Source organism: Apaloderma vittatum, unplaced genomic scaffold (genome assembly GCF_000703405.1).
Source record: "Apaloderma vittatum isolate BGI_N311 unplaced genomic scaffold, ASM70340v1 scaffold7859, whole genome shotgun sequence".
Classification (NCBI taxonomy): Eukaryota; Metazoa; Chordata; class Aves; order Trogoniformes; family Trogonidae; genus Apaloderma; species Apaloderma vittatum.
The window spans coordinates 25,078-41,767 of record NW_009735747.1 but is presented as its reverse complement, the minus strand read 5'-3'; the positions used below and the strand labels follow the sequence as shown (position 1 = coordinate 41,767).

Sequence of the window (16,690 nt, the reverse complement as noted above, 5' to 3'; positions counted from 1 at the left end):
CGGTTAGACGCTTACCTGAGCGTCGGTATGTGAGCTTGGGTTCTTGTTGCACCATATTTATCTCTGCTGTGTCTCAGAACAACACGAGCTTTAAAATATCCATAGTTCTTCCATTAGCTTTGGAGATACCTTAGTTCTCCCTTGTCACCCCATAAATTATAAATTGATCATTTATTCTCCTCAGAGAACAGATTTCCCTGAGTTTAGTCCAGATGGGAGATTTGGGAGTCATAACAGTCTAGATACACAGCTGATTCTGGCCTTGTATACTGTGATCTCCTTCTTCATGGAGTCATTTCATTTTACTTCCCATATGTAGGAAATAGGATACTGGACTGGATAGGCTTTGATTTGATCTGTGTTTCATTTTGGCGAAATGTCTGTATTTTATCTATATCACACTTTTCATGTGTTTTCAAAGTATGTATTTGCAACAGAAGGAGTTCTTTATTGTCTCCTCACCAGAAAGCCCTATGCAATAATGTTGGTAATACTACTCAGCATATGTATCTTCTGTTGATTCTAGCCCTGAGCCAGATGCAGTGTTATTGTCCCGACAGAATTTTTATAATGGGAAGGTTATATTCTCTTCAGTGGTTCTCTAGCTTCTTTCTCTGATTGAGGTTTTTATCAAGTTGTTACCACCTAGGCAACAGTACGTGTAATATTTTGATTTTAGTGTCCTTGCAGTAAAATGTTTCAAAATTCATCCCTTAAGTACAAAAGTGATATAATACACTCTCCTGGAAACGTAGTTCCTTTATTCAAACCGTGGAGAACAAGACTCCCATGGTAAAGCTTCCCATACTTTTTTGGCACTGGTGTTTTAACATGACTGAAGAGTGGTTTTGTTGGAGCAAATGTCTTGGGTGAAAGGGGAATGTGGGATATAATGAGAACTAACCCCATCAAGTAGGATTTGTTTTACATCAAGAGGTCAGATTTGATAGACTCTATCATATAATGAAAGGTCTTTCACGGAGGCGCTCTCTTCCAGATGTATAACTCGCAGATTGCAAGGAAATTCCCTCTTGATGATTATGTCAACTTGATAAATCACGTGTGTTTCTCCATGCAAAAGTGGAAAATAAGAAATCTGATGGTTCTAACTACTGAAGATCTTAAAACCTAAAGTCATGAAAAAGTTTGAAGACGCAACATTTCTGGGCACTTGTAACTCTTGTGAGTTGATTCATGAATTCAGTGTTTCTGAACATGAAGCTGCTGGCCTCCAAGGAGAACTAGCTCACTCTAACAGCTAGCAACAAGAAATAAACTGCATTCTTCAGTTGAAATGTGTTTTTATTAAGTTGGCACCAGGAATATCTCTGAATTCCTTGCTTCTTACTGCAGGCATCAAGTCATCTGCCACTCAGACTGGTGCAACACATGAATGAGAGATTGGGTTTTAAAATTGCTGCAGGAATCTTTGTGCTAAAAACACTTCTCTATACAATACTAATAGAGTTCTGCCTTTATTGTTCTCCAGCAACACTACTACCTTTTAGAAGTTTAGGCAATAATGACTTACTTTGTGGTATCTCAGCACCTCTTACGGATTTCAGGGGTACCACCGATTTTTGTTATAAATCCCTGAAAGACCCATAAATTAAAGTTGCAATTCCATCTCTGGGTTCTGATGACATTGACAAATCACCTGAGCTTTGCTGAAATGGCTTATGTCACAAGAGTCCTCTTAATGGAATTACAGCCTTCATTTGCAGAGTTTGGGGAACATTCTATTACTCATAAAATTACCATTTATGTATTACTAGACAGCCCCAGTTTGAAACTTTGCAATAATGATAATCAAAGTATATTTAATGACAATACATAGATTTAAATATGGGCGGTTTTACCATTCTTATGCTTTCCTTTATGCCATCCTGCTCTCTTTAGCCAGAGTAGGTCTACCTTGTGTTCAGACTCCCCTTTGTCATTGCCACCATAACTAGTGGAAGCAATAAGCATCTTTTCTGATAGTTACTGCCATTGTTCCCATCAAAACTGTCCCCTAGAATCTGTCTGCTCAGTGGAACTGGGTAGAGAGTTCATAATAAATGAATAGGAGAAGGTGTAGAATCAACGTGTCTTCAGGTTCTGTCAATATAAATATACTGACTTAGTAATCTCCTATGATTTAGTCTTATACTGTGTGAAAAGTACTAGAGTATGAAGTGTAACCACTAATCATTTTCAAGTAGCGCGATGAAGCAGTGACAGAATGATCACGGCAAGTGCATATTACTTATCACCATGCTATGAAGATGTTATACCATCCTCAAGGAAAGGAAATCCCAAGATAGAAAGAGCTCTTCATTAAGCATTGTGTGGTGCCAGATAGGAGCTGAGAGCAATTTGCCTCTATCAGTATCAAAGCTGAGGTCAACGGCTCAAACCACCTGTCAATTTAAAAATCACATTGGCAGCTTTCATGTGCCAAGGAATCTCATAAAGCTGCTAGCTATGGTTTGAAAGCTGCATTCAGAATATTTTTGGTGCACTTGCTTACAAAGTAAGCAGTTCTGTCTTGTGAAACCTGGTGTGCATCTTATGAAATGGCCAACTACTGTCTCAGCTATTAGAGAACTGCTCTGATACATCAACTAAAGAGGAATCGTCATCTTTCATACATGTCCTTGAGTGAGCGTGCCTCATGGCATCCTTATCTTTTCTTTAGAGACTATGGCGCTTAATGGAGATGCTTCCCTCCTTTTATTTGTTTCTGTCGCCAAACTGGCTCAGTAAAGCCATTCCCTCATCTCTAGTATAGAGGTTAATTCTAAATGGTTTTTTTCCATCTTTATCTAAATGCCTTTACAAAGTAAAGACTTCGGATGTCTAAAAGATTGCCTACAGGTCATCACATTGTTCAAATTTTAGCCTGTTTTCATGAAGTATATGCAAATGTTTTTCTATAGACTGACATCCAGCTTTGATTTCAGACCTAAGTAATAGTTGGTATACTATTACATTACTGAAGTGTTAAAATATTATCTTTAATATGAAACGTTCTCTGAATACATTGTACATGTGATATATCTAATACATAATATAATTATTATATATATGTGTTTATAAAAAGGCAGCATAAGAAATACAGACATAGAGAAACACAGAAAAATTGCTCGTCATTACTCCTCTATTATTGAAAGTTTGATTCAGAAACCTACTTTGAAGAAGGTCAGGTTCTGTTTTCTAAACACACCGCTATAACTTTGGAATACCTTGACTGAAGATGGTGGATTTAAACAAGTATTCTATTGATAAAAACAGAATTGAATCCAGTATAATAATTCTTATGCTGTTGTGCAGAATCCATAATTTATGGAAGGAATACAAGAATCTTCAAAACAAAGAGTCATCTACATGAGATGTAACGTGATCTGAGTTGGCCCTGCTTTAAGCCAGGGGCTGGAGCAAGTGACCTCCAGAGGTCCCTTCCAGTTGAAGTTGTGCTGTGGTCCTATGAGTTCTAATCCCATAGGAATTAGGTTCCCAAGTGCCATTTCCTGCTCCTCTGAAAGTGCAGCCCCAGCCATCTGCACAGGACAATGTGGATGGATGCCTAAAAGGTAGAAGCTGACTGAATTTAAAAATGAGGCTTATACAATGGGGATTCCATCTTCTCACAGGCTGATACAAGGCAAAGGTGGACTGCATTCCTGGCTTTGTCCAGTAAGTCCCTTGTGTATTTCATGTGGAGGAACTGTGTGGATGGAAGCACGTGCACGTATGAGAAATGAAATAATTTCTTATGGATAGCTGCTGTATGGCCATGCCAGGAGTGCTGCACATGCCAAAAAGATCTGATAATGCCTTCAGCAGAGATAGGTGTTCGAATGGTTTGTCAGAATACTAAATTATGAGTGAGCTTGTGACTGTATTAAAAAGTAAGTTCCTTAATGGATTTAAAGAGCTCTTTAAAATGATGGAAGAATCTGTTTTCACTAAAAATATTGCAGGGAAATAAAATATTCCTCTTATTTGTCATGTTTTCACCTCTGTATGAATCTACCCTCCCTCCAGTGCTCACCACCCCAAAGCATTCTAGATTTGTTGGAAGAGGAGCCCAAGGAACTAGGAAGAGTTCTTTACTGAACAGCAGGAGCATAGTATGAGAAGCTACTTAATCCCCTTACAGTGGTCTTTAATCTATGTAAGGTTTTTATACTTGTTTAAGATACCTTGGGAAGTTGTCACCATTTTTAATCATGTTTGATAGAGAGAAACGCAGTGGATAAAATATCACTGTTGTGAAGTACTGCCTTCTGCTCACATCAGAGCTCTGAGATGTAGTTTTATTTGCCAGCTGGGAGTGAGGGGTATCTTTTTGGTGATATCAGTTAAATATGTATGTGCATGTAACTTGTTATGGCTGATTTTTGCTACAAGATTTATCTTCACGAGCGAAGAGACAAGGGGATACTACTTTGAATTGTTCTGTCTTTTCTTTGAAGTAAAGATAAATGTTATAGCAGCAATCGGCACTCTCTAAATCTTCATTTATACAACATGGGTGGCTAATTGCCTCTGAGCAATCCTGTTGTTACTGAGATCATGGCTGATGAGATGTGAAGCTTTGAAATAAAAATACCTTCTTAATGTCATCAGCATTTTGACTGACATTTTGCCAGTCTTTAATGCTCCTGCTTTCTAAACAGCGTACATGAGTATAATAGCTGAGCTGCAGAGAGGGCATCAATCCTTGCTTGCTAGAGGATAACTTGTCAACATGTTCATGACTTACTGCCTGTGCATTCTGTCGGCATTTGTAACTCTCTCAGATAAACATCACATCTAAAGCCAGGCTATTAGATGGCCACGTTTTCTTGGTAACTGACCTTCTACAAACTAGAATATTACCAGATTATATGTTCCTAGTTGATTTTTCTCAGTCTCTGCTAGAGACCCGTCGTTATTCTGCTCAACAGAGTAGCCAGTCTCTAGTAATTTCAACATCAGTACTGGCACAGTTTAGAAATTTGCCACAGTTTGCATTGCAGCTACTTAAACAGAAGCATAAAAATAGCTATCACTCAGGAAAGCATGTAATACTCCTGTTTTCTTTTTAATTCCCTGCTTCACTTTTTATCAATTTCCATTCAAAATTATTTCTTTAGAAATAATACACTCTCCTGTGCTGCCATTATACTTAAAACCAGTAGCAAGTGTTGTCCAAGTATAATTTAATTGTGATCCAATCTGGTTTAATTGTTTTGCTGTAATGGGTTTCTAACTGTTCATCTTATACATATGTCTTTTTTATCAAAATAGTAATTTAAGTATGATAATTCACATTTTCACCTATACAATTTAAAGGCAATCCAGAAAAATGCGTAGCAGAATTAATATGAGGCAAAACATCAGTATACTTGCTGTCATTTTTTAAGTAACATGTAGAAGTGAGAGATCCATTTAAAAGGATCAGCGTATGGAATTAAAAACCCTCAGAAGTTCTAATTAGACTGAAGCAGGACCTGATCCTTCTAGCCGCTCTGTCTCTTTTCCTGTCACTAACACCGTCAGTGTTAAGGGAGTCTCAGTAGAATAAAGAAGATTAATATTTTGCAAAATTTGGTTTGAAAAGGCCTAATTTACCTCAGCATAAATTCAGTGACATTCTGGACAGGCTTTGTGAGAAATAAAGGTCAAATAGGTTGCATACGTTTTAAAAAACAAACCTACTCTGTTAAAAATAGATTTCCAAAACCAATTATAAAGTTCCAGTTTTTACTGTAATAGCTATGGGACAATTACAAATTGACTTAACACCTCAAAGTAAATCATCACTGTTTAAAATACTTTGTCATGCCTACTATCCCTATCCTCATAACATTTCATTTTATGTTAATGTGTCATGTGTTAGAAAATCATGTAATGATAAAGAAAATGTTCATGTGGAAGGTTAGAAATTACTTTAATGAGTTATTATTACCTTACTCGCAGACTGTTGGTAATATTTTTGTGTTATTTTAATGTATTCTGAGTAGAGACAGAGGCACTAGTCAGATTAGATCATCAAGAACATTCCCCTGGGAATGAGGGCAGGATATAGCCCCCTAAGAAACAAGTGTCAGATTAAGCTGATGCTATATTCACAAAAGATACAACAACACACAATGAAATATAAAAACGCACTGAGATATGTTATCAACTTCACATCCAATACGACTTGGTTTGATGCTTTGGAGATTGACACAATGACCGTAAAGGTTCCTCTCGAGCTGTGGTCCTAGCCAGCAGGATCCTCGCTCGCTGCTGCCTCTATTGTATAATAGGATGGTAACATCTCCTGTAATTTGTTCACTTCCCCCATGATGAAATGGGCTCATACTTGAAGCGGGAAGCTAGCAAGGTTGCAACAGAAAAGAAATGAAAGAAAAAACATGGTCGCAGTTGGAAGCAGTGGTAAAAGCAGTGCTCCTAGGTTGGCTTGACACTGATCTCCAACTCTACTTAAAGGGATATTACTGTTGTTGGTGACCAGTAAATGATTAATATCAGTCCAAGACTGTAATAGATACTTAAAGATGCAAAATACATTAAATGCCTCTGTATTAAAATAAGAGCATTATGAATATGATGCTAGGGTAGGCTATTTCAGCCCACTAAAAGTCAAGAAATGCACAGGCTCTCTAGCCACCCTATTCCCACCGCATTGCGTGTTGCTTTTTGATTCTTGTTTCGTTCTGCTGGCTCAATCGTGTGGAAGTATACCAGCAAATAAAACCTCATTTGGAGATGGTTGCTCCACGAACACAATTTCAAATCTCCTGGCTTTTGTTCCTCTGAATCTCAACTAAGAAGTTACCTTCACAAAGCCTTTTTTGTACTTGAATATATGTTAGAAATTGAATAGAGGATAGTGCATAGTATTCCATTTTGTTATGCTTAGAACTTCATTATTTCTACATTAAAATTTGTGAAATTCTCTTCCACTTATCCCAAGCAGTAGGTATAGTAATCTGCACCATTTAACATCAGTGCAACATATCTGTTTTGACGCTTGGTAAATTTCCCCAGGTACTGATAAAAAAAAAGCTTATTTGCTTCTGTTGTCTCAAAAATGCCTAAGAACAACTTTAGCTTTTGAAGAACGTTTTTAGGAAACCTTCTGGGAAATGTTTTTAGGAAAAACAAAGAGAAATATTGGCCTGGAAAGTACTTTCTTCAGATAATTAGAGAAGGTATTTCCAATGAAAATACCTGTGTTTGGTTTGGCATATACAGCACCTTGAATCTTCCTTGTAAACTTGAAGGGGTTGTTTTTCATCAGATGTTTTCTCCAGATCTGGCTGTTGGAGACAAGCCCAAAGCCACCAGATTCTGATCCAAAAGGGAATTTCCCTAAGTTCATCGTGTGGACTTAAAAATGAAAAACAGGACCAAAACATCAGAAGTTATGACTTGATTATCAGTTTCCTCCATCACATCTTTCTTGGAGCATGTTATAGACTGAAATTATTCTTTTCTTGGACAATAAGATGCACTGAGGAGTTTAATAGAGGTAATGTGCAACAGATCATAAATAGAGTCCATGGAGGAGGATTGATGTGGAGGGTGTCACAATACAAACCACATAAACTTCTCCAGCTTTGAGCTGTTCCCTCTCCACGGGTGGGCAGTTCTCAGTCAAGGCGTAGGCCAGCGATAGGGAAACTCTCATCAGTCTCAGTAGGCTTGACATCAGGATCTGTGTTTTCTCCATTGCACAGCCTTCAGGGCCAAACTCGCTGTGGAGTTACAAACACCATTTCTACTTGAACAAAGGCATCAGAGAAACAAGGCTGCTAGTTTTCCTCTGAGAGCCTCTGATGGGCCCAAGCCTCTGTGCAGGCCTTGGGAAGGATGATGACACCTTATTTTATGAGCTGCAGTGAGCTGGCCCAGCCCATCCAAACGGTGGTCATCATACATGTAATGCAATGAAGTTATTCAGCCTCAAGTAACTGATTCCTAATGGAATAACAGGGATGTAGGAGAGTTTTAGTTCATTTTTTCTATTGTGATGTTTTTTGCAGGAGTCTTTCATTAACATTTTCCATGTACACATTAGACTCTGAACTCCTTTTTACTTAGTGTATTCAACATCTTCCCTCCATTCCAGGAAAAGGCTGCTAAACAGAAAAACGGTCCTTTTGGTTATTCATAGTTGTCTAGTAAATGCAAAGTTGTATTATTTGCACATGTCTGTAAATGACTGTATATCTCTCAAACTAAAGGAAGACATACATGCATCTGAGTGATCCTTACAGAAATTCAATGCATTTAAAATGTGCCCATAAATATAAAGAAAACAAGAGGGATAGGGACAGCAATACCAATACTAACTGTTTTTCCTGAAAACATGCTAGGTTTAGTATTTGTGCTGGTGATTAGAAAATAAGAAGTTTGTGTAAGAGCATTGCACATAGACAGTGAAATGCATTTAGCACGCAATCATTTTATAAATAAGGTAAATATAGACTTCCATAACATTATATTCATGATCTTGTGGTTTTGTTATTCTCTGGAAGTAAAAAAATATTGACATTTACCAGGCTGTTTGTTCCAGCTTTCTGATCTCCTGCAGTTTATTTTTATAACAACCTTATCGATGAGCCTCTTACTCAGCTCTCTAGGTTTAACTGAGTTGAGTCGATTGTTACCACAGCTTCAAGTAGCTGTTACAGAACAAGCGAGACATCCTAATAAAGCTGTAAACGTGTTTACTCAAACATGGTATTGATTTTACTTGGAGAGGGAGAAGCTAGTGCTTAGCATGGTGTCAGGGAGGATGAATTTAACTGCAGTTTTTCATTGTCATCTGTCATGGCTGTGAAACACTAAGTGAAGCCACAAGAGGATAATTAGAATTGCCAGAAATTTAGCCCCTAAAATCAGTTAACCACTTGAGATTTTTGTAGTTTAATTAGTTTTTATTAAAACTTTCCTCCGGTGGTATAGTTGGGAAGGGTTTTCTAATGTTCTTTTCAGTAAGTGTGAGATTTCAAGGTTGCCACTTGTTAGATACACATCTTAAATGACTTTTTTTCTGAAAGGGTTAGTAACCTTTTTTCTCTCACTTGTAATTAGCCTGGCACTACAGTTCTGTATAAGCGCAGAGCCATTTCATTTTGAAAGAGAGGGAAAGACACTTGTTTGTACGCATATACACTTGTAGTTAATAACACGTATGTGTGCCTGTGGAACTGTATTTTGTGAGAGAAGGTGCTAAGGTATGTGAAGGTTGAAAAAAGTACAGTGTATTTGACGATGCTTATATTTAATTTCTCTAAGATATTGTATGTCTAATGTGTCAGACCACAGTGCCAAAATACATGAAAATGGAAGCCAAATCCCACCCTTAATCAAAAACGTTTCCATTTAGAATAGCCAACATTCAGTTTGATAGCAATGGGCAGGGCCTCTGGCTTACCACAGTTCTTGGCTGTAATATCCACCATCTGCCACAAAATTAAAAAAGGAGAAACCTCAGCATGTTGACGTACGGTTGTTCAGTGACTATATTGCAGAATCATCTGATGCCAACACCTTTTACAAAATCTAGGTTGTCTGGTTTGCTCTTGGCACCAGCATTGCTAAACCACCTGATTATGACTGACCAGACTCATGCTACCACAACATTAACCCACTCCAACAATGCTAAAAGATATCCAAAAAAAGCCTCAGTCATATCAGCTACAAGGCTTTAAAATGCAAGGGTAATGTTTCTTGAAAACTGCATCTTCCCACACTGCTGGCCTGAAAAGCTAGTGAGATCACATAAAAATAGATGAGCGTTCGAGCAACTGTGATAAATACTGTATACAAACCAGAGTGTGAAAAGGTGCTTGCAACTGTCCTCTGCGGTGGAATAACACCATTTTAAAAAAGGCAGCTCACAAATTAAGCTGTAGGAACTTTAAATACAAAACAAAGAGGAGGCAGATCAGCTGTTCTTGATCCTTTCTGTGGCTAGGACAATTCTGCTGGTGAATGACCTGGCTAGCATGGATTCTGTTAGGTGCTTCAGGATTCAGCTGGAAGAAGAAGATTGTCTGGGAACATCACATAACAAAAAGGTTTTGAGGGGCTCTGACTCAGGGTCAGCTTGTAATTGTTTATTATTTATACATTTGATAATTGCTTTTTTTCTGCTTTTCTCTCTTGCATTAAAAAAAAACCCACGTTAATTTTGCCTTGGGCATTTTGAAAAGGTTGGAAGTGTGAGAGAAACTGCAGAAAGATGAGTAAGTGGGGGAGCTGGGTGTCGGAGGCTATAAACGGATTTCTAGCCAGCATTAGTAATTAACAGTCATTAAAATTAATTGTCAAGTGTACAATTTGAAATGAAACATTTGGCTTCAGTATGAGCTGTTTTTAAGTGTTGTTAAACCATTACTGAAGCAGACCAGAACTGTTTTAACATCTCCACTATTGGACTCCCACATTCCTGTCCAACTGCACCAGCGCAAGGCGTCCATTCAGAATTATCACTGACAATCTGGAAACAAAACTTCCAGAGAAATCACTGGTTTCATGGAAATTGCCTCTGAAATGTCTGTTTTGCTGGCCACAATAAAATGAGCTTGGTTCTCCTTTAATGGTTCTTGAGTGACACTCAGCTCTTAGAGGTAGCACAGTAAAGAAAACACCTTTTGGGTCAGTCAATGCACTGTCTTGCTGTGTCTTTTCAGGCTTATGTTGACATCCTCAAAGAGATTTGAGCTGGTTTTAGTGAGAGCATTGATTTGGGTCTGCATTTTGAGGCTCAAGCATCACTTCTGGCACTTGACTTACAGAACTTTTCATTTGGTGGTGAGACAAAAAGGAAGAAAGCAACTTGACTTATCTGTCCCTCATTCTGATTGCAGAACTAGCAATTATAAACATTGTCTTTGAGCATATGTAGTAAAGAAGCTGGAGATAATAAAGATTAACTCTCATTTATTTCAGGTGCATTTTTCAGAGCAAACTGATTTCAGAGACGCTTTTCTCTATTGAGCAGAAGAGAAATAATTATGGGCCAAAAATAGCTATTGGTGTGTTACAATCACTTCTATCATTTGGGAATGCAAATACTTTTTGTACCACTCCAAGATTTAAAGCAGCTTTTTAAGCTAAGTTGTCTTTGCTTTCTAGGAAGATGCTGAACAAGTGGGATGAATTGGACACAGTTCCAAATAAGTTCTTATCATGCCTAGATGCAAGGTGGTTACTGGGCTGTCCATGCTTTTGAGGGACAAAAGACATCCCTGTCTGCTCTGAAAGCTTACTGAGGTGGCTAATTACAGCAAGGTGGCCTACTGGACCTCCTACAACTGCCATTTCTCTTGCTCCATAAACAATAAACACTTTGGATGTCAGGGCAGCAGGCATACAAGTGGGAAAATCTTGATTTTGGTTCTTGCCTTTGTGTCCTATCACGAAGAGAGTGGTACGCAAGGCGTGTAACACTGTGCACAGCTTCAGCAGTATAAAAGTGCTAGTGCAGAATAACTGTGATTAGAAGATTGCAATATTGCCTGAAGTTGTTTCGGTTCAATGTTTGAAGTGAGCTTGTCTCGTGTAGCCAAAATACAGTACTGCTTTCTGCACTCTGTGCTCTGGTGGTAGCCAGGAGCTGGATCAAGCCATTGCAGAAGTAAGATTAGTTGCTGAGCTGCTTTAGTGTGTACTGAAATGATCTGGTTCTGCTATCCCAGGCCCATGATGCAGGATCAGAGTTCAGTCCTATCCTTTCTGTCTGTGACACTGTAGGTGGAGTGAGAAGCCTGAAGCCATGTTCCCTTATCTTCTTGCATTTCCAGCCATGGAAAGAGATTGCAGCCTTCAACTGCTTATCATCTTCCCTCCACTGCCCTGCTCGCTGGTAGAGCTGTTCGAGTACTCACTAACTCACTTGAGTTTAAATCAGCTGGGTTAGCCAAGATCTACTGTTGAACAGCTTACTGTTTGAACTAATCTGGCTCATTTTGACAGAGTATCAGGTTATACAAGCAGCAAAGAAGGATGGTGAAAAACAGATGGGGCAGTAACTTCTTCAGCTGGAGCTAAAAGATCTGAATCCATGCCTTCAGAGTATGACTCATGGGGTTTGCCTCATGGTACCTTAATACACCGGAGAAGGCAAACTCTGAATTATATTCTGACCGTGTTGCTATTTCCTGCATTAACTAAAAAGAACATTCTGCAGCTAAGGCAGCCAACCTGATAGAGCTCTTTGTTTCTCTGCTCAAACAACAGTGCTTTCTGGTGTTCCCTCGGGGTCTGCTTTGCCAACTGCCTAGTCTTAGTATGTGATGTAGTTCTGTGTTTGTGATATGTGTGTTTGTATTGTCACTTGATACAATATTGTGTCAGATAGTGCTATTTCTATTTCATCTAAGAAACACATACATTTTAAGAGAAACTCAACAGACAAGAGAATGGTTTGAGGGTGAACTCCCCACTGCAGTTACTTCATATCTCATACATGACAGCTGTACTTAGTGTAATTTCTTCACCACTCTGAGATCACGGAGACCTCTCATCTCTATCCCCAATTAGAATAGGATATTTTTTCACCTTATTCTACTTTCACTTAGATCAGAATAAATAAGAATTAGCTTCACTGAAGAGTAAAGATACGTACTAGCTTGAAACTACCATGAGCCTAGGAGGTGATGACAGTCTCAGTCTAGTTGGTGTTAAAAAACAATTCATATTTTATGGTCCTTTGCTCCTAGGATTTTCTCATCTTCATATATGTTTGATGCCTTGATCATAAACACAGAGGGCAGTTGTCCTTTCTTGTATAAACCCCCCTCTGAATCCACGCTCTGCACAAAACCTAGCCTTGTGTTTGCTGTTGGAGGCCTGCCCAGTGCATCTTTGATACTTACTGAGTCAGAAATGGACTATCTTAACAGCCTCATTTTACATACGGTTACAACTTGCCCTCAAGTTTTAACCACCCAGAAGCACACTGGCAAGCCTCTGCCTCCCAGGCAGTTTAAATTTAATGATTGACATTCTCCACATTTCCAAGAAAGTTTCTCCTAAGAATGCATGTTAATTTAATGGAGAGCAGACCATTTTCATCTCGTTATTCAGAAATGGTCTGATTTCTGCCAGGCATGCTGTTTGAATTTCTCAAATGTTACCCAACTATTACAGCTGGACCATCCTGCCACAGTTGCGTTGTCTGTCATCCCCTGACTGCCATCAGTGATAGCACTCACAGCACAGTTTCTTCCTGTTTCAGATTCTCTGCTTGTATACTGAAAACTCCTGTCTTTTCCACTTGTGCTTATGGACTTAACTTTTGCTGTTGAGGCAGACTTTTTTTCCCAGCTAATGTCAGTCAATATCTGTGAAGTTCCAGCTAATATGTAGTTCTCTAGAAAGGTACTTATCTCAGAAACATACAAGTTTTCTCCTAGTTATCAGCCAAAACGCCTACTTTCTATGGCCTCCCTGTTCCAATGAAAAGTATTTATTTATAGATTTAGTAGTTTCAAATTCTTCTCCCATTCAGTGCCATTTAGAGAAAGCTATACATCAACTACGCTTCTTTTCGCTGTCAGTCATGACTAAGAAGCAAAGCTAGATCTTGGTAATTCATGAAAATGAGGTCTTTTGCTCACCAATATTATCTTTCCTTAATCTAACCTTATTTTTCATGTTTTACATGATTTTTAATCTTCCAGGAGCAAACATTATTGCATAGGATAAAATATTTTCATCATCTTCTAAAAATAGGCTCTAACATGCGACAAAAGGAGATAACTTAGGAAAGGAGCACAGATTAAATGAGAACATCACAATATGATGCAAAGTGTTTGTTCCAGTAGTAACCAAGCCAAACAGAGAAAGTGTATTTGAAAGTGAGCTAGCAAAACATACCGTCTTTCAATCAAAATTTGTAGTATGTCAGAAATTGGTACCTATGAGCTGCATATTACTTAGGAGAGACATGGTTTCAAGACTAGATTTGTACTGTCAAGGCCCAAGGCCTGTCAGAGCATGCCACAGGAACTTGAAATGGTGGATGAAAGCTTTAAAAAGAACATGTTTCGGTTTGCTAGAATTCTGATTTCCCTGGGCAACTTTCACTTTCCTTCTGTGATTGGATGTGGAAGAGAGATACATCTGAAACATACAGAAAATGGGATAAAAGTGAATAAAATATTACCTCTAGAATGACAGACTACAGTTTTAAATTATAAGGTAATAAGTTTACTTTTCACATCTTGGAAAGCTCTTCCAAATTTAAAATACGTATTACACCTCTGCCATAAGTGCTGTCATGCTTTCAATCACAATAGTTTTGGCCAAGACAAAATATTTCAGAAATGAGGGACGCAATCCCTAAAATGTCTTGTGCCACCTGTAGTTAAGTTTTCAAAGTACAAGTGAATAACCTTCTATTTAGGATGCTCTGCTTACGTTCATTTAAAGAGGTGCTCTGGTTTTCGAAGCGCTCAGCTCCCAGAGATTTCTGGGTTTGTAAGCCACACGTGCTAGGGCTGTGTTAGCTAAAGCAGTTAACCAAGTGCCCCGGTTCTGAGAGGTGCTGGGTTCTCCACACGGTTTCCTGTGCACGGAGGTATCTGAACATGGTAAGAAGGTACCCGCTGTTTCTGGAGCCTTAGGTTGAATTTCCCTTAGTCAAGGGCAACAGATGTCATCTGACTCTCCCCATAAAAATTTCTTACCTCCTTTTCTTTGTGAAAACCTGTAACTGTGAATACAGATAACGTTTATTTGTCATGTGCCTTCCTCTTTTTTTGAGAAAAGCTTGTAGAGTGACCATTGTGTGGGGCTGTAGCTGTGGCCGTTACGAGCAGAAGGAGCTCTCTTCTGCAGGGAAAACTGCTTCTTTGTTTTTAAACTGATATTTGAGGAATCAGGGACTCTCTCTGGAAAAGAAGAAAGCAAGAACTCTGGTAAAATCATTTTGAGGGCACTAATAAAGATCAGTCTGGATCTTGATGATCTTTGATTTACTTAAAGCTGCCAAATGGAAGCTTCAGGTAGCAACAGCAGCAGCAGCACTTGAACTCAGCAGGTCACTCAAGCACAGTACTGAATTTAAACTACTCAGGCTACCTGTGCACATACAGCTGGGCTGGTACATCAGTGCTTTGCCCTGTGACAAACTCATACACTCAGAAAAACTAACCTAACCATTTTCTGCCTTCTCCTTCTCTCCTGTTTGTGCCACAGGCTTTCTCTCACAGCTCGTGTATGACCGGCCGGTGACCGAGTGCATCCGGGCTGGACATTACGCAGCCAGCGTCATTATCAAGCGTTCAGGTTGTACCTTCCCCGAGAAGCCCGATTTCCACTGATACCGGTGAATTGGAGGCATCAAGAGTAAATCCTATGTTGCTATGGGATTGCTGCCTAAATTTTTCCTTCTTCCCTTTCCTTACCTTTCCAATTACCTGCATCAACGCTTCTGTACTTCTGTTCATTGTATTCTCAACAAAATACATATTTCTATGGTGTTTTCTGTTTCATACCACTACAATGTCTCAGTAGTCTTAACTTTTGGAAACAGTGCTAAGTGAAGCTTATTCTCTCATCCGTCAGAAAAAAATCTTCTATTTACACAGTTTATAAGGAAATCCCTTGTAAATGACAGTGCTGATTAACACCATTAAAATACTTCTGTTGAATTATCTAGTTTGTATCCAGCTATGACCAAACCCTACTCAACCTACGGGAAATCAACAGACCTGACTTTTATGTGTCACTTAATGTTTTAAACCAGGAATTGTGCTTTCTCTATACTGGAGTCCCACTAGTGTCAAGAATGGTATAAATGTCCCAAGAATTTCCTTACATGTTTGAGTGCACAAGATCTGGCCATCAGATCCATCCTAACGTCCACGCAAGTGAGCGGCTCTTTTGTCAGTAGAGGAAGGACCTGATCCAAAGCTGGTGTCATGCGTTCAGTCATCTTGCACTGCTGCGCTACGCAAGAGCAGGGTCTGGCCACTCTCTGTACGGTCACATTCATGTGTCAGTGAGCTAACAGATCGGTACTTTCAGTGATTTCAGGGCAGATGCATGAGTTGGTGGTGAACATAAACATGCAGATAGATCCCATCTCCTCCACGTGAGCTTTCTAGAGGCTGTAATTAATTAAGGTACACATAGTGAAAATGAGGTACAGAAATATTTATGCAGGATATATTGACAGGATATGCCAAATGGAATCTCTGAAACGCACATTTTTAAACTTTTAATTTACTTTGGATAATTAAGCAATATGGTGGATTTTGTTTGTATTTACAGTATTCAAAGAGGTGATCTGACGCTGCATTCATTACTTTGCTATGTAATTTGATACTGATAAATAAAAAATTGTCATACAGTAACTCCTGGTTTTGTACTGGTATGTGTCCATCTTTCCTCCACGTATCGTACTGAACTGGGAACAGGCAAAGAGTGCCTAACCCACAATACATACTGGATCTCAGCGTTTTGTGTGTGACTTGCAGTGTCACACACTTGGGTGTTCAGGTGTGGTCTCAGCAGTAAGGGAGGGAAGAAACGTCAGTTTGGTGTTTGTACCACGGGAGAGATGAAAAATTAATGGCTAGGGTTCATCCGAAAACGTTGGGTCAGTGCAGGCTGCATAGGACAGAACAAGAGCTGCACAGAGATTGAATGTTGTTGTTAAAGTTTGTGTATTGCAAAGAGCATGGGGAGA

The 16,690-nt window shown here is 39.0% G+C and overlaps 1 protein-coding gene across 1 annotated transcript in view; it reads left to right on the top strand.

Annotated features, from left to right (window-relative positions):
• The window catches only part of ADK (adenosine kinase), a 153,019-nt gene extending 136,667 nt beyond the window's left edge, over window positions 1-16,352 (top strand). Inside the window, exon 7 of the mRNA XM_009876697.1 lies at window positions 15,196-16,352. Within this exon, the coding sequence (XP_009874999.1) occupies window positions 15,196-15,320 (125 nt within the window). The 3' untranslated portion in view covers window positions 15,321-16,352. The remainder of the gene's footprint in view (window positions 1-15,195) is intronic.
• The last annotated feature ends 338 nt before the right edge of the window (window positions 16,353-16,690 follow it).